General features: G+C 41.4%; 2 protein-coding genes across 8 annotated transcripts in view; both read right to left on the bottom strand.

Annotated features, from left to right (window-relative positions):
* The window catches only part of si:ch73-103b11.2 (protein outspread), a 134,939-nt gene extending 131,212 nt beyond the window's left edge, over positions 1 to 3,727 (bottom strand). For 4 of the 7 annotated variants that reach the window (XM_058399896.1, XM_058399870.1, XM_058399886.1 and 1 more), the window contains exon 1: positions 3,444 to 3,724. The gene's annotated coding sequence lies outside the window, so the exon portion shown is untranslated. Of the gene's footprint in view, positions 1 to 3,073; positions 3,252 to 3,443 lie in introns of those variants that run through there. The other 3 variants (XM_058399921.1, XM_058399904.1, XM_058399877.1) reach the window with 3 other exon arrangements.
* A 5,191-nt stretch (positions 3,728 to 8,918) lies between these two features.
* Positions 8,919 to 24,000, bottom strand: part of mfsd1l (major facilitator superfamily domain containing 1-like) — a 44,204-nt gene continuing 29,122 nt past the window's right edge. Inside the window, exons 9-13 of the mRNA XM_058391175.1 lie at positions 15,511 to 15,622; positions 12,419 to 12,556; positions 10,184 to 10,323; positions 9,868 to 9,979; positions 8,919 to 9,587 (exon numbers count right to left, since the gene is read on the bottom strand). Coding sequence (XP_058247158.1) covers positions 9,462 to 9,587; positions 9,868 to 9,979; positions 10,184 to 10,323; positions 12,419 to 12,556; positions 15,511 to 15,622 — 628 coding nt within the window. The 3' untranslated portion in view covers positions 8,919 to 9,461. The remainder of the gene's footprint in view (positions 9,588 to 9,867; positions 9,980 to 10,183; positions 10,324 to 12,418; positions 12,557 to 15,510; positions 15,623 to 24,000) is intronic.

Below are 24,000 nucleotides of genomic sequence, written 5' to 3'. Positions count from 1 at the left end.
TGATCACTGACCATAACACAACCACCAGTGTCTGATCACTGACCATAACACAACCAGTGTCTGATCACTGACCATAACACAACCAGTGTCTGATCACTGGCCATAACACGACCACCAGTGTCTGATCACTGGCCATAACACGACCACCAGTGTCTGATCACTGACCATAACACGACCACCAGTGTCTGATCACTGACCATAACACGACCACCAGTGTCTGATCACTGACCATAACACGACCACCAGTGTCTGATCACTGACCATAACACAACCACCAGTGTCTGATCACTGACCATAACACAACCACCAGTGTCTGATCACTGACCATAACACAACCACCAGTGTCTGATCACTGACCATAACACAACCACCAGTGTCTGATCACTGACTTCATAACACAACCACCAGTGTCTGATCACTGACCATAACACAACCACCAGTGTCTGATCACTGACCATAACACAACCAGTGTCTGATCACTGACCATAACACAACCAGTGTCTGATCACTGACCATAACACAACCAGTGTCTGATCACTGACCATAACACGACCACCAGTGTCTGATCACTGACCATAACACGACCACCAGTGTCTGATCACTGACCATAACACGACCACCAGTGTCTGATCACTGACCATAACACGACCACCAGTGTCTGATCACTGACCATAACACGACCACCAGTGTCTGATCACTGACCATAACACGACCACCAGTGTCTGATCACTGACTTCATAACACAACCACCAGTGTCTGATCACTGACCATAACACAACCAGTGTCTGATCACTGACTTCATAACACAACCACCAGTGTCTGATCACTGACCATAACACAACCACCAGTGTCTGATCACTGACCATAACACAACCACCAGTGTCTGATCACTGACCATAACACAACCACCAGTGTCTGATCACTGACCATAACACAACCAGTGTCTGATCACTGACCATAACACAACCACCAGTGTCTGATCACTGACCATAACACAACCACCAGTGTCTGATCACTGACCATAACACGACCACCAGTGTCTGATCACTGACCATAACACGACCACCAGTGTCTGATCACTGACCATAACACGACCACCAGTGTCTGATCACTGACCATAACACGACCACCAGTGTCTGATCACTGACCATAACACGACCACCAGTGTCTGATCACTGACCATAACACGACCACCAGTGTCTGATCACTGACCATAACACAACCAGTGTCTGATCACTGACCATAACACAACCACCAGTGTCTGATCACTGACCATAACACAACCACCAGTGTCTGATCACTGACCATAACACAACCAGTGTCTGATCACTGACCATAACACAACCAGTGTCTGATCACTGACCATAACACAACCAGTGTCTGATCACTGACCATAACACAACCAGTGTCTGATCACTGACCATAACACAACCAGTGTCTGATCACTGACCATAACACAACCAGTGTCTGATCACTGACCATAACACAACCAGTGTCTGATCACTGACCATAACACAACCAGTGTCTGATCACTGACCATAACACAACCAGTGTCTGATCACTGACCATAACACAACCACCAGTGTCTGATCACTGACCATAACACAACCACCAGTGTCTGATCACTGACCATAACACAACCAGTGTCTGATCACTGACCATAACACAACCAGTGTCTGATCACTGACCATAACACAACCAGTGTCTGATCACTGACCATAACACAACCAGTGTCTGATCACTGACCATAACACAACCAGTGTCTGATCACTGACCATAACACAACCAGTGTCTGATCACTGACCATAACACAACCAGTGTCTGATCACTGACTTCATAACACAACCAGTGTCTGATCACTGACCATAACACAACCAGTGTCTGATCACTGACCATAACACAACCAGTGTCTGATCACTGACCATAACACAACCAGTGTCCGATCACTGACCATAACACAACCAGTGTCTGATCACTGACTTCATAACACAACCAGTGTCTGATCACTGACCATAACACAACCAGTGTCTGATCACTGACCATAACACAACCAGTGTCCGATCACTGACCATAACACAACCAGTGTCCGATCACTGACCATAACACAACCAGTGTCTGATCACTGACCATAACACAACCAGTGTCTGATCACTGACTTCATAACACAACCAGTGTCTGATCACTGACCATAACACAACCAGTGTCCGATCACTGACCATAACACAACCACCAGTGTCTGATCACTGACCATAACACAACCAGTGTCCGATCACTGACCATAACACAACCAGTGTCCGATCACTGACCATAACACAACCACCAGTGTCTGATCACTGACCATAACACAACCAGTGTCTGATCACTGACCATAACACAACCAGTGTCTGATCACTGACTTCATAACACAACCAGTGTCTGATCACTGACCATAACACAACCAGTGTCCGATCACTGACCATAACACAACCAGTGTCTGATCACTGACTTCATAACACAACCAGTGTCTGATCACTGACCATAACACAACCAGTGTCTGATCACTGACCATAACACAACCAGTGTCCGATCACTGACCATAACACAACCAGTGTCTGATCACTGACCATAACACAACCAGTGTCCGATCACTGACCATAACACAACCAGTGTCTGATCACTGACCATAACACAACCAGTGTCCGATCACTGACCATAACACAACCAGTGTCTGATCACTGACCATAACACAACCAGTGTCTGATCACTGACCATAACACAACCACCAGTGTCCGATCACTGACCATAACACAACCACCAGTGTCCGATCACTGACCATAACACAACCACCAGTGTCCGATCACTGACTTCATAACCTGTAGTGCATCACAGTCACAGGTAAAAAACAGAAAAACTGTTTCTTTATATTCTAATAATAATAATCAAAAATAGAATCTGTTAATTAAATCATTTTAATGCTACTAAATATCTAATAATCTATCAAAGTCCTCACAAAAACAACCTATATGTAATATAATCAATAAATAATAATCAATAATTAATACAAATAAATTAAACAAATGTTCTAATCATAGACCTAATAAAAACTGCACTGATGCAGGGGCTCTCATGAAACTGTCCCTGTCCTCACAGGTCCTCGTGAAACTGTCCCTGTCCTCACAGGTCCTCGTGAAACTGTCCCTGTCCTCACAGGTCCTCGTGAAACTGTCCCTGTCCTCACAGGTCCTCGTGAAGCGGTCTGCAGTCTGGACTCAAACTACGCACAACTTTCTGCGCATGAGAATGAATAAAGCTGCATCAGTGCAGTGTTTAACAGCTCCACCACACAGCCCCGTGTCTCCCACCCTCCCCACACACACACACACACACACTCCCGGCTGCGGTGTAAAACACACACACACACACACACCAGCGGGTACTTTAACCCGAGTCTCTGAAAAACTTACCCAGCAGACGGAGGAAACACACACACACACACACACAGGGGGTCCGGTGGAGGGGCGCAGCAGTTTCACGCGCAGTCAAAAGTGCAGCGGGCAGTGCGGCGGAAATGTCCAGGCTCCGTTTCTCCTCATGTTTCAGAGACTTTGCGTCGGAAAAGGAGCGGAATCGCCCATCCGTTAGATCTGCGCAGACTCCGGCGGACACCCGGACCGCGGATAACGTACACACACCCGCGCGCGCGCACACACACTACACTGGAGTTTTTACACTACACAACACACAGAGAGGACGGGTTCCATGTGATTGGCGGCTTCCAGCACCCAATCATCAGCATAGTCCCGCCCACCAGCCGCCGCGTCACCACGGAATCCGTATCCAATGGTAACGGAGAGTGCACTTTAGGGAAGAAACAACGGGAATCAAGTTCGGTGGACAGGACAGGAAGTTCCCACTGAGTGTAAACACTAATTATTCACTCTGTCATTTCATGAACACCTTTATTTTAAAATAAACCGATTCCTTTATAGACCCGGAGTTTAATAAATCACCATCATGAAGATGATCAGCGCGGGAGGGGTTTATAACGGCAGTCTGTTAAGCAGTGGTGTGGGTCTGGCGCCACCTGTTGGACAGTTCGTGAAAACACTCCTAATGCAGAAACTACTAAATTTATTAAATATTTTCTTACAAATAAGTAAATAAACACTCGAGGACGTGTTTTAAAGCTGACTTATTGTCTCTCTTTATTCTTTCTCTTCAGCTATAAACACTCATCCCCTCATCAGTCTCTCTTTATTCTCTCTCTGAAACTTAAGGAAGAGATCTTCTTCTTCTTCTTCTTCTTCTTCTTCTTCTTCTGTTTAGTTTGTTAAAACAATGAGAAAGAAGAGAACTCCTTTGCAGCAGTGGACACAGTGGTCCTGCATCTGGTCAGAACTCACAGTGTCATAGAGTGAAGTTCCAGAATGATTCCGATTCCGTTTCCATGACACCCACACTGACACACACCAACACACAATCACACACTAACACTGCGTTCAGACCAAGTTGAAGATCTGCATCATCTACTACCAGTTTGTCCATCTGCAGAAATGTGTGAGAAGCTAACAGGATTTTCAGGTAAAGAGGAAAAAACCTCTCTGTTTGGATAAAAGCAGTTTTCTGTGTAACTGGAGGTCATGTGACCAGAAAGAGTTTAGAGGAAAGATTGAGTAAAGTGATGGAGAAAAGCTTGAACACCATTCACACCTGATTTCATCTCCTTTACTTCCCTCCTTTTTAATCTGTCTTCAAAAATCTAAGAGGAAATGATGAGGACATTTTTCACTCCATTTTTGATGATTCTGTTGTTGGGATGGTTTTTCTCCTAACTGCTGTTTCTCTGCTGTTGTTTCTGAATGACTGATGGTCTGAAATGATCAGAGATGGAGGCTCTGCTGAAGGAAAGGGATGAAATGGAGAAAAGGTTCCTGGCTGATAAAGACAGCTTGGTGCTGGAGCTGGAGGAAGTGAAGGAGAAGATGGAGAAGGAGAAAGAGAGATTGTTGGAGCTCCAGCGGAGAGAGAGCGAGGTCAGAGAAGCTCAGATGAGAGAAGAGATGGAGGCTCTGCTGAAGGAAAGGGATGAAATGAGGAGAAGATTTCAGGCTGATAAAGACAGCTTGATGCTCCAGCTTGAGGAAGAGAGAAGGAACATGGAGGAGGAGACAGAGTGGTTTTACGAAAAGCAGAAGATAGCTGAAGACAGCTGGAAAAAACACTCTGAAGAACTGGAGCAAATCTTTCTTCAAGAGGAAAAAAAGCTGGAGGCGATGACCACAGAGGTGGACAACCTGAAAGAAACTGTGGAGGAACTCAAGCAGAAAGCCAGGAACATGGATCCTGAGACGAGGGAGGGGCTGAAGGAAGTCGATAAGAGGCTGAAGAACTTCGGTCCACGCTGGTTCCAGAAGCTCCGTAAGAGGAAGAACATCAAGAGAAGACAGGACTTGGAGAAAGAGATAGAGAGACTTGAGCTCCAGCTGAGAGACAGTAAAGCTAGAGAAGCTCGCTCCACAGAAGTGATCAACGTTCTGGTGAAGGAAAGGGTTAAGATGAAGAGACACCTGGAGCTCGGACTGATCATCGACGTCTTTCAGACTTCCTCGTACGCGAGTCAAGAGAAACGGGAGCTGATGGAGAGCAAGGAGAGAGAAGTTCAGTCAACAGAAGTGATCAACGCTCTGGTGAAGGAAAGGGAGGAACTGAAGAAAGAGCTTCAGGAAGAAAAAAGGAGGATGGTGCTGGAGCTGGAGAAAGAAAGGAAGAACATGGAGAAGGAGAAAAATAAAGAGAGATTCGAGCACCTGTCGAGAAAGAGACAGGCCATGGAGGAGCTTCTGCTGGTGAATGAACTGAGGAGAAGGTCTCAGGCTGAAAAGGAGAGGATGGAGCAGAAGCCTCTGGAGATGGCCCCCATGCAGGAGATGACAGAAGAGCTGGAGGCAGGAGAGAAGAAGGAACTTGAGACCGCTGATAAGAAGCTGAAGCGCTTTTCCATACCATCCTTCCAGAAGCTCAGGAAGAAGAAGAAGAACAACACCAAAGACAGTCAGCAGATGAAGAAAGAGTAACAGAGAGAAAGAGCAACTCTGGACTTGACCCTTAGTGACCTTCCTCCTGTCTTTCCTACTGGACAATAAACTTCTGACTTTAAAAGCCCTCTGTCTTTGGCTTTGATTTAGAATTATGGATGAAATTATTTGACTTTAGTCATGAAATCTCTACATCTAAGGTGGCTTTTGCTCTACAGGAGCAGTGTGTTAGTGCATCTGGAGGCTAGAATGTAGGAGCTGACCGTAGCCTTTAGCAGCTCCAGCTCACAGGACAAGTCTGTGTATATGATATGATAAAATGATCACATACAGTATCTCACAAAAGTGAGTACACCCCTGACATTTTTGTAAATATTTTATTATATCTTTTCATGTGACAACACTGAAGAAATGACCCTCTGCTCCAATGTACAGTAGTGAGTGTCCAGCCTGTATAACAGTGTAAATTTACTGTCCCCTCAAAATAACTCAACACACAGACATTAATGTCTAAACCGTTGGTAAACAAAAGTGACTCCACCCCTAAAGCCTCGTTCACACTACAGGATTTTAAGCCCGATTTGTAAATTAACGAGTTGGCCGACAGATCAGTCTGTGATCGTGGGAAAATCAGCAGGTGATCAGCACTCGGCAATCTTTATGTGTGATCTACTCAACGACGCATCAAAGAGGCTCGCTGACACCTCGCAAACAAAATCCAGATATCTGACATGTTAAATATCTGGGACGGTCGGCCGACTCCACATCACGTGGTGTCAATTGTAGCTACGATCTCCAGCCAATGAGAGAGCAAGTCAACAGAGTCGAGGTCACCGGAAGAAAAGCAGCAGCAGCAACATGGCTTCAAAAATAGTGTGAACACAACATTTATTTTAATAAATTTACATTTATTAAGAGCGAGACTCCTGCCGACGTCCATTTTCAAAACAAACCTCTACCGAGAGTCTTGCGTCATTTCCGGATCCACCTGTTGCGTGTGTTTTCGTGACAAAACGTGGTTTGGGGACGGCGTCGAGGCGTTGAGTGACACGGCGTTGTTGTCAGATGGTGTGCGACGCCCTCTTGTGGATCATTTATGAAGCGTCGCGTAGTGTGAACACCACAAGGACAAAAAGACATACAGTGAAGTCATGTAGTCTGAACAGCAAAGCGATCTGCCGACGGTTAAAGTCTTGTAGTGTGACCAGGCCTTTAGTGGAAATCTCCAAATTGGGTCCAATTAGCCATTTCCCCTCCCCAGTGTCATGTGACTCGTTAGTGTTACAAGGTCTCAGGTGTGAATGGGGAGCAGGTGTGTTAAATTTGGTGTTATCGCTCTCACACTCTCTCAAACTGGTCACTGGAAGTTCAACATGGCACCTCATGGCAAAGAACTCTCTGAGGATCTGAAAAAAAGATTTGTTGCTCTACATAAAGATGGCCTAGGCTGTAAGAAGATTGCCAAGACCCTGAAACTGAGCTGCAGCACGGTGGGCAAGACCATACAGCGGTTTTACAGGACAGGTTCTACTCAGAACAGGCCTCACCATGGTCCACCAAAGAAGTTGAGTGTATGTGCTCAGTGTCATATCCAGAGGTCGTCTTTGGGAAATAGACGTATGAGTGCTGCCAGCATTGCTGCAGAGGTTGAAGGGGTGGGGGGTCAGCCGGTCAGAGGGGTGGGGGGTCAGCATGTCAGAGGGGTGGGGGGTCAGCCGGTCAGTGCTCAGACCATACGCCACACACTGCATCAAATTGGTCTGCATGGCTGTCGTCCCAGAAGGAAGCCTCTACTAAAGATGATGCATAAGAAAGCCCACATACAGTTTACTGAAGACAAGCAGACTAAGGACATGGAATACTGGAACCATGTCCTGTGGTCCGATGAGACCAGGATAAACTTATTTGGTTCAGATGGTGTCAAGCGTGTGTGGGGGCAACCAGGTGAGGAGTACAAAGACAAGTGTGTCTTGCCTACAGTCAAGCATGGTGGTGGGAGTGTCATGGTCTGGGCCTGCATGAGTGCTGCCGGCACTGGGGAGCTACAGTTCATTGAGGGAACCATGAATGCTAACATGTACTGTGACATACTGAAGCAGAGCATGATCCCCTCCCTTCAGAGACTGGGCCACAGGGCAGTATTCCAACATGATAACGACCCCAAACACACCTCCAAGACCACCACTGCCTTGCTAAAGAAGCTTGTAAAGGTGATGGACTGGCCAAGCATGTCTCCAGACCTAAACCCTATTGAGCATCTGTGGGGCATCCTCAAACGGAAGGTGGGGGAGCGCAAGGTCTCTAACATCCACCAGCTCTGTGATGTCATCATGGAGGAGTGGAAGAGGACTCCAGTGGCAACCTGTGAAGCTCTGGTGAACTCCATGACCAAGAGGGTTAAGGCAGTGCTGGAAGATAATGGTGGCCACACAAAATATTGACACTTTGGGCCCAATTTGGACATTTCCACTTAGGGGTGGAGTCACTTTTGTTTACCAACGGTTTAGACATTAATGTCTGTGTGTTGAGTTATTTTGAGGGGACAGTAAATTTACACTGTTATACAGGCTGGACACTCACTACTGTACATGGGTCATTTCTTCAGTGTTGTCACATGAAAAGATATAATAAAATATTTACAAAAATGTCAGGGGTGTACTCACTTTTGTGAGATACTGTATGTCAAGGCATGCAAACTAGGAAGAGTAAATCCTGAAAAAAGATTGAGGGTTGAGGAGTGAGGCTTGGTGTGACTGGACCTCAGGAAGTGTTTTACTTTATTACGCTCTTTAACAAACCTGCAGGACCTTACTCCAGCTGTGTGGCACATCTGGAATACACACTACACCTTACACACTTACAGTAAATGTGAAAGAATGAGAAAAACAGCTGTTTATATCAGAAAGGTTTATTCTATAAAAGATCAAATTCTGGTGATGATACTTCAGATACGACATGAACCTGGTATAACCAAACAAATGTGATTTTAAATGAGAACACTGTCAGCTTTAACACACACACCCCTGTTACACAATTACCCCCAAAATCAATCTGTTAATTTATGTGCAAATTATTCATCATTAAAATAACAATGTCATAAACCTGATAAATCTGGCATGCACATGAACATGAACACACACACACACACACAAACGCTGTCCCTTTCACATCCATCTCATTTCAGTTCATTCATAAAGCACCACAAGTCAAGTGAGAGACAGGCAGGTTAGGAGAGAGAAAAACAGACAGATAGAGAGAGAGAGCGAGAGAGAGAGAGAGAGAGAGAGAGAGAGAGAGAGAAAGAAAAAAAGAAAGACCAGGAGAGAGAGAGAGAAAGACAGACAGGTAGAGAGAGAGAGAAAGATAGAAGAAGAGAAAGACAGAGAAACAAGCAGACAGAGACACATACAGGGAGAGACAGACAGGTACAAAGACAGACAGACAGGTTTAAGAATTGATGCTGGAGTTGTCTCTCTCCGTCTCCTCCTCGTTGGTGATTAGTGTTTCTGTGTCTGTCTGAACCTCAGAGTTCTGCACCTCTGATCTCTTTGTCATCTTATTCAACGTGCCTCCCTACACACACACACACACACACACACAGATTAACCAGCATGACTGGTGAACTATATAATGTGTGTTGGTGGTTCTAGTTCGGTGTACCGCTCGGACTCAGGCCTGCTCTGAGCTCAGAGTGATCCTCTACAGTGTCTAATGTCAAAGTTGGAGATCAGACTCACTGCTCTCTCTCTCTCTGTGATGAGTGAACCATCTCCTCCTCTATCTTCTGATTATGAAAAAAGTGTGTGTGTATATTTGTGAGTGTATGTGTGTGTGTGTGTGTGTGTGTGTATACCTCTCTCCGGTCAATGATGTTCAGTACAGAAGATGTGATGATGCAGCCAATTGTGTTCGCTAACATGAAGATCATCATTCGCTGCCATCGCCATAGAGGAATCTTAGCATCACTGCACACACACACACACACACACACACACACACACACCTCTTCTGATTATGGTGGTTTAAATTTGCATTTAAATATTCACTAGACACAATCGACTCTTCAAACACGTCAAAGTGGTTGTCGGTTCTAATTGCTACATGATTATCACTGGTTTTTGTGAGTGTGTGTGTGTGAGATTGTGTGTGTGTGTGTGTGGGGGGGGTACCTAATCTTCTCCCCCAATATCTCTCCCACAATGAGGTTACACAGTCCGATGCCGATCATCTGCACTGATGTGGCCAAACCCATCGCTGTCCCGAGAGTGGAGCGGGGAACCACCAGAGGGATAGAGGGCCACATACTCGCCTAACACACACACACACACACACACACACACACACGCACAAGTATCAATGCTCCCATTACTGTAACCATGACAATAAGTATTATTAATTGGTAATAAACTTAAATACTGTGTGTGTGTGTGTGCTCATACATACATGTGCGTGTGTATGGATGTGTGTGTGTGTCTGTGTATGTGTGTCTGTGTATGCATGTATGTATGTATGTGTGCGTGTGTATATACAGTATCTCACAAAAGTGAGTACACCCCTGACATTTTTGTAAATATTTTATTATATCTTTTCATGTGACAACACTGAAGAAATGCCCCTCTGCTCCAATGTACAGTAGTGAGTGTCCAGCCTGTATAACAGTGTAAATTTACTGTCCCCTCAAAATAACTCAACACACAGACATTAATGTCTAAACCGTTGGTAAACAAAAGTGACTCCACCCCTAAGTGGAAATGTCTAAATTGGGCCCAAAGTGTCAATATTTTGTGTGGCCACCATTATTTTCCAGCACTGCCTTAACCCTCTTGGTCATGGAGTTCACCAGAGCTTCACAGGTTGCCACTGGAGTCCTCTTCCACTCCTCCATGATGACATCACAGAGCTGGTGGATGTTAGAGACCTTGCGCTCCCCCACCTTCCGTTTGAGGATGCCCCACAGATGCTCAATAGGGTTTAGGTCTGGAAACATGCTTGGCCAGTCCATCACCTTTACAAGCTTCTTTAGCAAGGCAGTGGTGGTCTTGGAGGTGTGTTTGGGGTCGTTATCATGTTGGAATACTGCCCTGTGGCCCAGTCTCTGAAGGGAGGGGATCGTGCTCTGCTTCAGTATGTCACAGTACATGTTAGCATTCATGGTTCCCTCAATGAACTGTAGCTCCCCAGTGCCGGCAGCACTCATGCAGGCCCAGACCATGACACTCCCACCACCATGCTTGACTGTAGGCAAGACACACTTGTCTTTGTACTCCTCACCTGGTTGCCCCCACACACGCTTGACACCATCTGAACCAAATAAGTTTATCCTGGTCTCATCGGACCACAGGACACGGTTCCAGTATTCCATGTCCTTAGTCTGCTTGTCTTCAGTAAACTGTATGTGGGCTTTCTTATGCATCATCTTTAGTAGAGGCTTCCTTCTGGGACGACAGCCATGCAGACCAATTTGATGCAGTGTGTGGCGTATGGTCTGAGCACTGACCGGCTGACCCCCCACCCCTCTGACGGGCTGACCCCCCACCCCTCTGACCGGCTGACCCCCCACCCCTTCAACCTCTGCAGCAATGCTGGCAGCACTCATACGTCTATTTCCCAAAGACGACCTCTGGATATGACACTGAGCACGTACACTCAACTTCTTTGGTGGACCATGGTGAGGCCTGTTCTGAGTAGAACCTGTCCTGTAAAACCGCTGTATGGTCTTGCCCACCGTGCTGCAGCTCAGTTTCAGGGTCTTGGCAATCTTCTTATAGCCTAGGCCATCTTTATGTAGAGCAACAAATCTTTTTTTCAGATCCTCAGAGAGTTCTTTGCCATGAGGTGCCATGTTGAACTTCCAGTGACCAGTATGAGAGAGTGTGAGAGCGATAACACCAAATTTAACACACCTGCTCCCCATTCACACCTGAGACCTTGTAACACTAACGAGTCCGGGGAGGGGAAATGGCTAATTGGGCCCAATTTGGAGATTTCCACTTAGGGGTGGAGTCACTTTTGTTGCCAACAGTTTAGACATTAATGTCTGTGTGTTGAGTTATTTTGAGGGGACAGTAAATTTACACTGTTATACAGGCTGGACACTCACTACTGTACATTGGAGCAGAGGGTCATTTCTTCAGTGTTGTCACATGAAAAGATATAATAAAATATTTACAAAAATGTCAGGGGTGTACTCACTTTTGAGAGATACTGTATGTGTGTGTGTATGGATGAGTGTGCATGTGTATGTATGTGTGTGTGTATGGATGTGTGTGCATCTATATGTATGTGTGTGTGTATGGATGTGTGTGCATGAGTATGTGTGTGCGCATGTGTATGTGTGTATGGATGTGTGCATGTGTGTGTGCATGTGTACTGTATGTGTGTGTGTGTATGTGTGTGTGTCTTACTGCAGCAAAAGAGTAGGTGATCCCGAGCCAGATGGTGGAGACAAGCGGAGGGACGAATGTGAAGGCCAACAACCCAAACACAGGAAGAGTACACACCGCACACAGTACAGCAAACACACCACGCAGGCCCACATAGTCCTAAACACACACACACAGATTTTTTTCCATCTACAGTTCACATTTAAAAATATATATACAGTAATCCCCCTCTATATGGTGGTTTATTTATTGCGGTCCCGGTATATTGGAGATTTTTATTTTGAACATAACTCATTTTCTTGAAATAAGGTAATTTATTAATAAAAACAGAATTATTAATTACAAAATAAGAACATTAATTAAAATAAAGTAAAATGTTAATAAAAGATAAAATACTGTTCAGTGCAGCACCAACATCCGGTATGACGAATGCGGACGTGTCTCTGACAGACGAGCTGAACACCTTTTGCGCTCGCTTTGAGGCTGCAGATAACGATGCTAATGCTACAGCTAATGCTACAGCTAATTCTTATAGCTGCAGCCAGGAAGAGAATGCCAACACTGGAAACACGTTAATCACCTCCGAGCATGATGTGAGGAGAGCCTTCAGGAGAGTGAACACCAGGAAAGCAGCAGGACCAGACGGAATCTCAGGGCGAGTCCTCAGAGCCTGTGCTGACCAGCTAGCACAGACATATTCAACCTCTCCTTAACCCAGTCGGCAATCCCCACATGCTTCAAAGAGTCCATCATTGTTCCAGTCCCGAAGAAACCCCATCCTGCTTCCCTCAACGACTATCGCCCTGTAGCCTTGACCTCAGTAGTGATGAAGTGCTTTGAGCGGCTGGTCAAAGACTTCATCACTTCACTACATCACTCACTCACCTGGACACTAGGAAAGGGGAATTATGTTAGAATGCTGTTTATTGACTTCAGTTCAGCGTTTAACACTATAATCCCCTCCACACTCACCACCAAGCTGGAGCACCTGGGACTCAGCCCATCTCTGTGTCAGTGGATCTCCAATTTCCAAACTGGCACACCACAGGCAGTAAGGATGGGCAGACATGTCTCAGCCTCCCTCACCCTCAGCACTGGAGCCCCTCAGGGTTGTGTTCTGAGCCCCCTGCTGTACTCTTTGTATACGTATGACTGCATGGCCACTACCAACTCCACCACCATCATCAAGTTTGCTGATGACACCGTTGTGGTCGGATTGATCTCCGACAACAATGAGACGGCCTACCTGGAGGAGATTAAGACTCTGGAGGACTGGTGCCGGCGGAACAACCTCCACCTTAACATCAGCAAGACTAAGGAGCTGATAGTTGACTTCAGCAGAAAGCAGGAGAGGTACTACCAGACCCCTGTGATCAACAACAGCCCAGTGGAGAGAGTGGACAGCTTCAGATACCTTGGTGTTCACATCATGCAGGACCTGTCATGGTCCTGTCACATCAACACCGTGGTGAAGAAGGCCAGACAGCGTCTCTTCCACCTCAGACGCTTGAGAGACTTTAGACTGCCCGCTAAGGTGCTAAGGAACTTTTACTCCTGCACCATAGAGAGCATCCTGATGGGAAACATCACCACCTGGTTCGGGAACAGCACCATGCAGGACAGACGAGCTCTTCAGAGGGTGGTGCGATCAGCTGAGCACATCATCCGTACCGAGCTCCCTGACCTGCACTCGATCTACAACAAGCAGTACTGGACCAAGGCCAGGAAGATTGTGAAGGACCTCAGTCACCCCAACAATGGACTTTTCTCTCTGTTGAGGTCAGGGAAGCACTTCTGCTCCCTGAAGGTCAACACAGAGAGACTGAGGAGAAGCTTCTTCCCGCAGGCTATACGGTCTCTCAATCAGAACTCCACATGATTGTGGAGTTCTGTCAACTGATTGGACTTGCGATGTTTCCTTCACACATGTGTTGGAACACACCACAAACAACCACTCTGTACAACTGCACAATTGCACATTGCAGGACTGAAGTACACAACACATAAAACATATATGTTGAACATTTCTGCTCCCATTTACACATAAAGAGGACTTGTGCACATCTGCACTTTAAAGATGGACAATACCACTGCTGCTCATCATCTCATTTCACTCCATGACCACCCCGTACTGCTGCTGTCTGCCCACTGCACATTTATTGCATATTTACACACTTTATATAGTTTTATTTATTATAGTTATTTACATTTGATACATATTCTATATTCTATATTCATATTATACTGTACCATACCTTATTCTATTTATATTTTATTTTATCTATTGTAAAAATTGTAGTTTTTTCCCCTTAATTTCTTTTTACTGCATTTTAAATACACATGTACATATAAATTTCAATAACAGAAACAAAACACGCTCACATACACACAAAAAAATTTATAAATAAAAATAAATAAATAAATAAAACAAAACAAATGGCTTCTCAGTATTTATTAATATACAATATCACCTCTGTTTTTAGTCTTCTATCAACACATTTCCAACTCCACCACTTTTTAAAAACAATTTGAAAGGTACCCAAACTACTTACAAATTATGTTAATATATAAGTTATCTTTTCCATTAATATATTTGTTACCATCTCTTTCAGCCAATGTCCTATATTTGGTGCATATATACTTTTCCAATTTAAAGAAATAAGCCATTTCACTTGATGAATACATATATTTATAAATATATATTCTTTTTTTTTTAAAAACTTTATCTGCTTATGAAATAAATGAAATAAAAAGATTAACGATGACAGTGGTATGTTAAAATTAAGGATCTTTTCTATCATTCCTTTCACATCTTTCCAAAATTTCTTCGCATTCTCATATACAGTGATATAGCGTTCCTTTAAAAATTGTAGTTTTTATATTTTATCCTTGTCTTTTTTCTGTCCTTATTCCTTTTTAAGGGTCAAACAGTGGTGTAAGCATTTCACTGCATATCATACTGTGTACCATTATGTATGTGACAAATAAAATTTGATTTTGTTTAGGAAAGCGTGGTGCGGGGATGCTGAAAATCAAAATAGAGGAATGAGTCTGGCCAATCAGAATGCCCCATTCATTTAATCACCTGTGTGTGTGTGTGTGTGTGTACTCACAATGAGAATGCCCACAGCAGCTGATAACACTAGTGAGCTGTCGTACACTGCCCCCGCGATGTAGGCCGCCTGCTCCTGAGTGTAGCCCTTATACTTATCCTGGATAAACTTACTGTACATTACACACACACACACACACACACACACACACCACAATATACATAAATCATAAGCTTAATCTTAGTGTGTGTATACAGTGTTCATTTAATGCCTGTATAATGTGTGTGTAATGTGTGTGTGTGTGCGCGCACGTATGTGTGTGTAATGTGTGTGTGTAATGTGTGTGTGTGTGTAAGTGTATGTGTGTGTATCTGAGTAATGTGTATGTGTGTGTAATGTGTATGTGTGTGTGTGTGTAATGTGTATGTGTATGTAATGTGTATGTGTATGCGTGTGTGTGTGTGTGTAATGTGTGTATGTGTGTGTGTGTAAGTGTATGCGTGTGTATGTGTGTAATGTGTGTAATGTGTGTGTGTGTGTGAGTAATGTGTATATGTGTGTGTAATGTGTATGTGTGTGTAATGTGTATGTGAGTAATGTGTATGTGTATGTAATGTGTATGTGAGTAATGTGTATGTGTATGTGTGTGTAATGTGTATGTGTGTGTAATGTGTATGTGTGTGTAATGTGTATGTGAGTAATGTGTATGTGTATGTGTGTGTAATGTGTATGTGTGTGTAATGTGTATGTGAGTAATGTGTAATGTGTATGTGTGTAATGTGTATGTAATGTGTATGTGTGTAATGTGTATGTGTGTGTAATGTGTATGTAATGTGTATGTGTAATGTGTATGTGTAATGTGTATGTGTAATGTGTATGTGTGTGTAATGTGTATGTGTAATGTGTATGTGTAATGTGTATGTGTAATGTGTGTGTAATGTGTATGTGTAATGTGTGTGTAATGTGTATGTGAGTAATGTGTAATGTGTGTGTAATGTGTATGTGTAATGTGTGTGTAATGTGTATGTAATGTGTATGTGTAATGTGTATGTGTAATGTGTGTGTAATGTGTGTGTAATGTGTATGTGTGTGTAATGTGTATGTGTGTGTAATGTGTATGTGTATGTGTATTTGTGTGTAAGTGTGTGTAATGTGTATGTGTGTGTAATGTGTATGTGTATGTAATGTGTATGTGTATGTAATGTGTATGTGAGTAATGTGTATGTGTAATGTGTATGTGTATGTGTGTGTAATGTGTATGTGAGTAATGTGTATGTGTGTGTAATGTGTATGTGAGTAATGTGTATGTGTAATGTGTGTGTAATGTGTATGTGTAATGTGTGTGTAATGTGTATGTGTAATGTGTGTGTAATGTGTATGTGTGTGTAATGTGTATGTGTGTGTAATGTGTATGTGTATGTGTATTTGTGTGTAATGTGTATGTGTGTGTAATGTGTATGTGTATGTAATGTGTATGTGAGTAATGTGTATGTGTAATGTGTATGTGTATGTGTGTGTAATGTGTATGTAATGTGTATGTGTAATGTGTGTGTAATGTGTATGTGAGTAATGTGTAATGTGTGTGTAATGTGTATGTGTAATGTGTGTGTAATGTGTATGTGAGTAATGTGTAATGTGTGTGTAATGTGTATGTGTAATGTGTGTGTAATGTGTATGTGTAATGTGTGTGTAATGTGTATGTGTAATGTGTGTGTAATGTGTATGTGAGTAATGTGTATGTGTAATGTGTATGTGTAATGTGTATGTGTGTGTAATGTGTATGTGTAATGTGTGTGTAATGTGTATGTGTAATGTGTATGTGTAATGTGTATGTGTAATGTGTGTGTAATGTGTATGTGTAATGTGTGTGTAATGTGTATGTGTAATGTGTGTGTAATGTGTATGTGTAATGTGTGTGTAATGTGTATGTGTAATGTGTGTGTAATGTGTGTGTAATGTGTATGTAATGTGTATGTGTAATGTGTGTGTAATGTGTATGTGTAATGTGTGTGTAATGTGTGTGTAATGTGTGTGTAATGTGTATGTAATGTGTATGTGTAATGTGTGTGTAATGTGTATGTGTAATGTGTATGTGTGTAATGTGTATGTGTAATGTGTATGTGTAATGTGTGTGTAATGTGTATGTGTAATGTGTGTGTAATGTGTGTGTAATGTGTATGTGTAATGTGTGTGTAATGTGTATGTGAGTAATGTGTGTGTAATGTGTATGTGTAATGTGTGTGTAATGTGTATGTGTAATGTGTATGTGTGTGTAATGTGTATGTGTAATGTGTGTGTAATGTGTATGTGAGTAATGTGTATGTGTAATGTGTGTGTAATGTGTATGTGTAATGTGTGTGTAATGTGTGTGTAATGTGTGTGTGTGTAATGTGTATGTGTAATGTGTGTGTAATGTGTATGTGAGTAATGTGTATGTGTAATGTGTGTGTAATGTGTGTGTGTGTGTAATGTGTATGTGTATGTGTGTGTAATGTGTATGTGTAATGTGTGTGTAATGTGTATGTGTAATGTGTGTGTAATGTGTATGTGAGTAATGTGTAATGTGTGTGTAATGTGTATGTGTAATGTGTATGTGTAATGTGTATGTGAGTAATGTGTATGTGTAATGTGTGTGTAATGTGTGTGTAATGTGTATGTGTAATGTGTGTGTAATGTGTATGTGTAATGTGTGTGTAATGTGTATGTGTAATGTGTGTGTAATGTGTATGTGTAATGTGTGTGTAATGTGTATGTGAGTAATGTGTAATGTGTGTGTAATGTGTATGTGTGTGTAATGTGTGTGTAATGTGTATGTGTAATGTGTGTGTAATGTGTATGTGTAATGTGTGTGTAATGTGTATGTGAGTAATGTGTAATGTGTGTGTAATGTGTATGTGTAATGTGTATGTGTAATGTGTGTGTAATGTGTATGTGTAATGTGTGTGTAATGTGTATGTGTAATGTGTGTGTAATGTGTATGTGTAATGTGTATGTGTAATGTGTGTGTAATGTGTATGTGTAATGTGTATGTGTAATGTGTGTGTGTGTAATGTGTATGTAATGTGTATGTGTAATGTGTGTGTAATGTGTATGTGTAATGTGTGTGTAATGTGTATGTGTAATGTGTGTGTAATGTGTATGTGTGTGTAATGTGTATGTGAGTAATGTGTATGTGTGTGTAATGTGTATGTGTAATGTGTGTGTAATGTGTATGTGTAATGTGTGTGTAATGTGTATGTGTGTGTAATGTGTATGTGTAATGTGTATGTGTAATGTGTGTGTAATGTGTGTGTAATGTGTATGTGTAATGTGTGTGTAATGTGTATGTGAGTAATGTGTGTGTAATGTGTATGTGTAATGTGTGTGTAATGTGTATGTGTAATGTGTATGTGTGTGTAATGTGTATGTGTAATGTGTGTGTAATGTGTATGTGTAATGTGTGTGTAATGTGTATGTGTAATGTGTGTGTAATGTGTATGTGTAATGTGTGTGTAATGTGTATGTGTAATGTGTGTGTAATGTGTATGTGTAATGTGTGTGTAATGTGTATGTGTAATGTGTATGTGTAATGTGTGTGTAATGTGTGTGTAATGTGTATGTGTAATGTGTGTGTAATGTGTGTGTAATGTGTATGTGTAATGTGTGTGTAATGTGTATGTGTAATGTGTATGTGTAATGTGTGTGTAATGTGTATGTGTAATGTGTATGTGTAATGTGTGTGTAATGTGTATGTGTAATGTGTGTGTAATGTGTATGTGTAATGTGTATGTGTAATGTGTGTGTAATGTGTATGTGTAATGTGTATGTGTAATGTGTGTGTAATGTGTATGTGTAATGTGTGTGTAATGTGTATGTGTAATGTGTGTGTAATGTGTATGTGAGTAATGTGTATGTGTAATGTGTGTGTAATGTGTGTGTAATGTGTATGTGAGTAATGTGTATGTGTGTGTAATGTGTGTGTAATGTGTATGTGAGTAATGTGTATGTGTGTGTAATGTGTGTGTAATGTGTATGTGAGTAATGTGTATGTGTGTGTAATGTGTATGTGTAATGTGTGTGTAATGTGTATGTGTAATGTGTGTGTAATGTGTATGTGTGTAATGTGTATGTGTAATGTGTGTGTAATGTGTATGTGTGTGTGTGTGTGTAATGTGTGTGTGTGTAATGTGTATGTGTAATGTGTGTGTAATGTGTATGTGTAATGTGTGTGTAATGTGTATGTGAGTAATGTGTATGTGTGTGTAATGTGTATGTGTATGTAATGTGTATGTGTGTGTAATGTGTGTGTAATGTGTGTGTAATGTGTGTGTAATGTGTATGTGTAATGTGTGTGTAATGTGTATGTGTAATGTGTGTGTAATGTGTATGTGAGTAATGTGTAATGTGTGTGTAATGTGTATGTGTAATGTGTGTGTATGTGTATGTGTAATGTGTATGTAATGTGTATGTGAGTAATGTGTAATGTGTGTGTAATGTGTATGTGTGTGTATGTGTGTGTAAGTGTATGTGTGTAATGTGTATGTGTATGTAATGTGTATGTGTGTGTAAGTGTGTGTAAGTGTGTAATGTGTATGTAATGTGTATGTGTGTAATGTGTGTGTAATGTGTATGTGTGTGTGTAATGTGTGTGTAAGTGTATGTGTGTGTATGTGTGTGTAATGTGTATGTGTGTGTGTAATGTGTGTGTAAGTGTATGTGTGTGTATGTGTGTGTAAGTGTGTATGTGTAATGTGTTGGGTAATGTGTATGTGTAATGTGTGTGTAATGTATATGTGAGTAATGTGTAATGTGTAATGTGTGTGTAATGTGTGTGTAATGTGTATGTGTAATGTGTATGTGTAATGTGTGTGTAATGTGTATGTGTAATGTGTATGTGTGTGTAATGTGTGTGTAATGTGTATGTGTGTGTAATGTGTGTGTAATGTGTATGTAATGTGTATGTGTGTGTAATGTGTGTGTAATGTGTATGTAATGTGTATGTGTATGTGTAATGTGTATGTAATGTGTATGTGTGTGTAATGTGTGTGTAATGTGTATGTGTAATGTGTGTGTAATGTGTATGTGTAATGTGTGTGTAATGTGTATGTGAGTAATGTGTATGTGTAATGTGTGTGTAATGTGTGTGTAATGTGTATGTGTAATGTGTATGTGTAATGTGTGTGTAATGTGTATGTGTAATGTGTATGTGTGTGTAATGTGTATGTGTAATGTGTGTGTAATGTGTATGTGAGTAATGTGTATGTGTAATGTGTATGTGTAATGTGTGGGTAATGTGTATGTGTGTGTAATGTGTATGTGTAATGTGTGTGTAATGTGTATGTGTAATGTGTGTGTAATGTGTGGGTAATGTGTATGTGTGTGTAATGTGTATGTGTAATGTGTGTGTAATGTGTATGTGTAATGTGTGTGTAATGTGTGTGTAATGTGTGTGTAATGTGTATGTGTAATGTGTGGGTAATGTGTATGTGTGTGTAATGTGTATGTGTAATGTGTGTGTAATGTGTATGTGTAATGTGTGTGTAATGTGTATGTGAGTAATGTGTATGTGTAATGTGTGTGTAATGTGTATGTGTAATGTGTATGTGTGTGTAATGTGAGTAATGAGTAATGTGTATGTGTAATGTGTGGGTAATGTGTATGTGTGTGTGTGTAATGTGGTAATGTGTGTGTAATGTGTATGTCTGTGTGTATGTGAGTAATGTGTATGTGTTATGTGTGTGTAATGTGTATGTAATGTGTGTGTTATGTGTGTGTAATGTGTGTGTAATGTGTATGTGTAATGTGTGTGTAATGTGTATGTGAGTAATGTGTATGTGTAATGTGTGTGTAATGTGTATGTGTAATGTGTATGTGTAATGTGTGTGTAATGTGTATGTGTAATGTGTGTGTAATGTGTATGTGTGTGTGTGTGTGTATGTGTGTGTGTGTAATGTGTATGTGTGTGTAATGTGTATGTGTAATGTGTGTGTAATGTGTATGTGTAATGTGTGTGTAATGTGTATGTGAGTAATGTGTATGTGTAATGTGTGTGTAATGTGTATGTGTAATGTGTGTGTAATGTGTATGTGTAATGTGTGTGTAATGTGTATGTGTAATGTGTGTGTAATGTGTGTGTAATGTGTATGTGTAATGTGTGGGTAATGTGTATGTGTGTGTAATGTGTATGTGTAATGTGTATGTGTGTGTAATGTGTATGTGTGTGTGTGTGTAATGTGTATGTGTATGCGTGTGTATGTGTGTGTAATGTGTATGTGTGTGTGTGAGTAATGTGTGTGTGTGTGAGTAATGTGTATGTGTATGTGTGTGTGTAATGTGTATGTGTGTGTGTGTAATGTGCATGTAATGTGTATGTGTGTGTGTGTGTAAGTGTATGCGTGTGTATGTGTGTAATGTGTATGTGTGTAATGTGTATGTGTATGTGTGTGTAAGTGTATGTGTGTGTATGTGTGTAATGTGTATATGTGTGTAATGTATGTGTGTGAGTAATGTGTATGTGTATGTGTGTAATGTGTGTGTGTGTGTGTGTGTGTGTAATTTGTGTGTAATGTGTATGTGTGTGTGTAATGTGTGTGTAATGTGTATGTGTAATGTGTGTGTAATGTGTGTGTAATGTGTGTGTGTGTGTAATGTGTGTGTAATGTGTATGTGTGTGTAATGTGTATGTGTAATGTGTGTGTAATGTGTATGTGTAATGTGTGTGTAATGTGTGTGTAATGTGTATGTGTAATGTGTGTGTAATGTGTATGTGTGTGTAATGTGTATGTGTGTGTGTGTGTGTGTAATGTGTATGTGTGTGTGTGTAAGTGTATGTGTGTGTAATGTGTATATGTGTGTAATGTGTGTGTGTGTGTGTGTGTGTGTAATTTGTGTGTAATGTGTATGTGTGTGTAATGTGTATGTGTGTGTAATGTGTGTGTGTAATGTGTATGTGTGTGTAATGTGTATGTGTGTGTAATGTGTGTGTGTAATGTGTATGTGTGTGTAATGTGTGTGTAATGTGTATGTGTGTGTAATGTGTGTGTAATGTGTATGTGTGTGTAATGTGTATGTGTGTAATGTGTATGTGTGTGTAAGTGTATGTGTGTGTAAGTGTGTGTGTGTGTGTAAGTGTATGTGTGTGTGTGTAATGTGTATGTGTATGTGTGTAATGTGTATGTAATGTGTATGTGTGTAATGTGTATGTGTGTGTAAGTGTGTGTGTGTGTAATGTGTATGTGTGTGTAATGTGTGTGTGTGTAATGTGTATGTGTATGCGTGTGTATGTGTGTGTAATGTGTATGTGTGTGTGTGTGTAATGTGTATGTGTGTGTAATGTGTATGTGTGTGTGTGTGTAATGTGTATGTGTATGCGTGTGTATGTGTGTGTAATGTGTATGTGTATGTAATGTGTATGTGTGTGTAATGTGTATGTGTGTGTGTGTGTGTAAGTGTAGGCGTGTGTATGTGTGTAATGTGTATATGTGTGTAATGTGTGTGTGTGTGTGTGTAATGTGTATGTGTATGCGTGTGTATGTGTATGTAATGTGTATGTGTGTAATGTGTGTGTGTGTGTGTGAGTAATGTGTATGTGTGTGTAATGTGTATGTGTGTGTAATGTGTATGTGTGTAAGTGTATGCGTGTGTATGTGTGTGTAATGTGTATGTGTGTGTGTAATGTGTGTGTAAGTGTATGTGTGTGTATGTGTGTGTAAGTGTGTGTAAGTGTATGTGTGTAATGTGTATGTGTATGTAATGTGTATGTGTATGCGTGTGTATGTGTGTAATGTGTATGTGTGTGTGTGTGTAATGTGTATGTGTGTGTGTGTAATGTGTATGTGTGTGTAAGTGTATGTGTGTGTAAGTGTATGTGTGTGTATGTGTATGTGTGTGAGTAATGTGTATGTGTATATGTGTGTAAGTGTGTGTGTGTGTGTGTATGTGTGTGTGTGTGTGTGTAATGTGTATGTGTGTGTGTGTAATGTGTGTGTGTAATGTGTATGTGTGTGTGTGTAATGTGTGTGTGTGTGTGTATGCGTGTGTAATGTGTGTGTGTATGCGTGTGTAATGTGTATGTGTGTGTGTGAGTAATGTGTATGTGTATGTGTGTGTAAGTGTGTGTGTGTGTGTATGTGTATGTGTATGTGTGTGTGTGTGTGTGTAATGTGTGTGTGTAATGTGTATGTGTGTGTGTAATGTGTATGTGTGTGTAATGTGTATGTGTGTGTGTGTGTGTGTGTGTGTATATGTGTGTAATGTGTATGTGTGTGTGTAATGTGTATGTGTGTGTAAGTGTGTGTAAGTGTATGTGTGTGTATGTGTGTGTAAGTGTGTGTAAGTGTGTAATGTGTATGTAATGTGTATGTGTGTAATGTGTGTGTAATGTGTATGTGTGTAATGTGTGTGTAATGTGTATGTGTGTGTGTAATGTGTGTGTAAGTGTATGTGTGTGTAATGTGTATGTGTGTGTGTGTAAGTGTATGTGTGTGTAATGTGTATATGTGTGTAATGTGTATGTGTGTGTGTAATGTGTGTGTAATGTGTATGTGTGTGTGTGTAATGTGTATGTGTGTG

Source organism: Hemibagrus wyckioides, linkage group LG01 (genome assembly GCF_019097595.1).
Source record: "Hemibagrus wyckioides isolate EC202008001 linkage group LG01, SWU_Hwy_1.0, whole genome shotgun sequence".
In the NCBI taxonomy this organism is placed as follows: domain Eukaryota; kingdom Metazoa; phylum Chordata; class Actinopteri; order Siluriformes; family Bagridae; genus Hemibagrus; species Hemibagrus wyckioides.
This window is presented reverse-complemented; position numbering and strand designations above follow the sequence as displayed.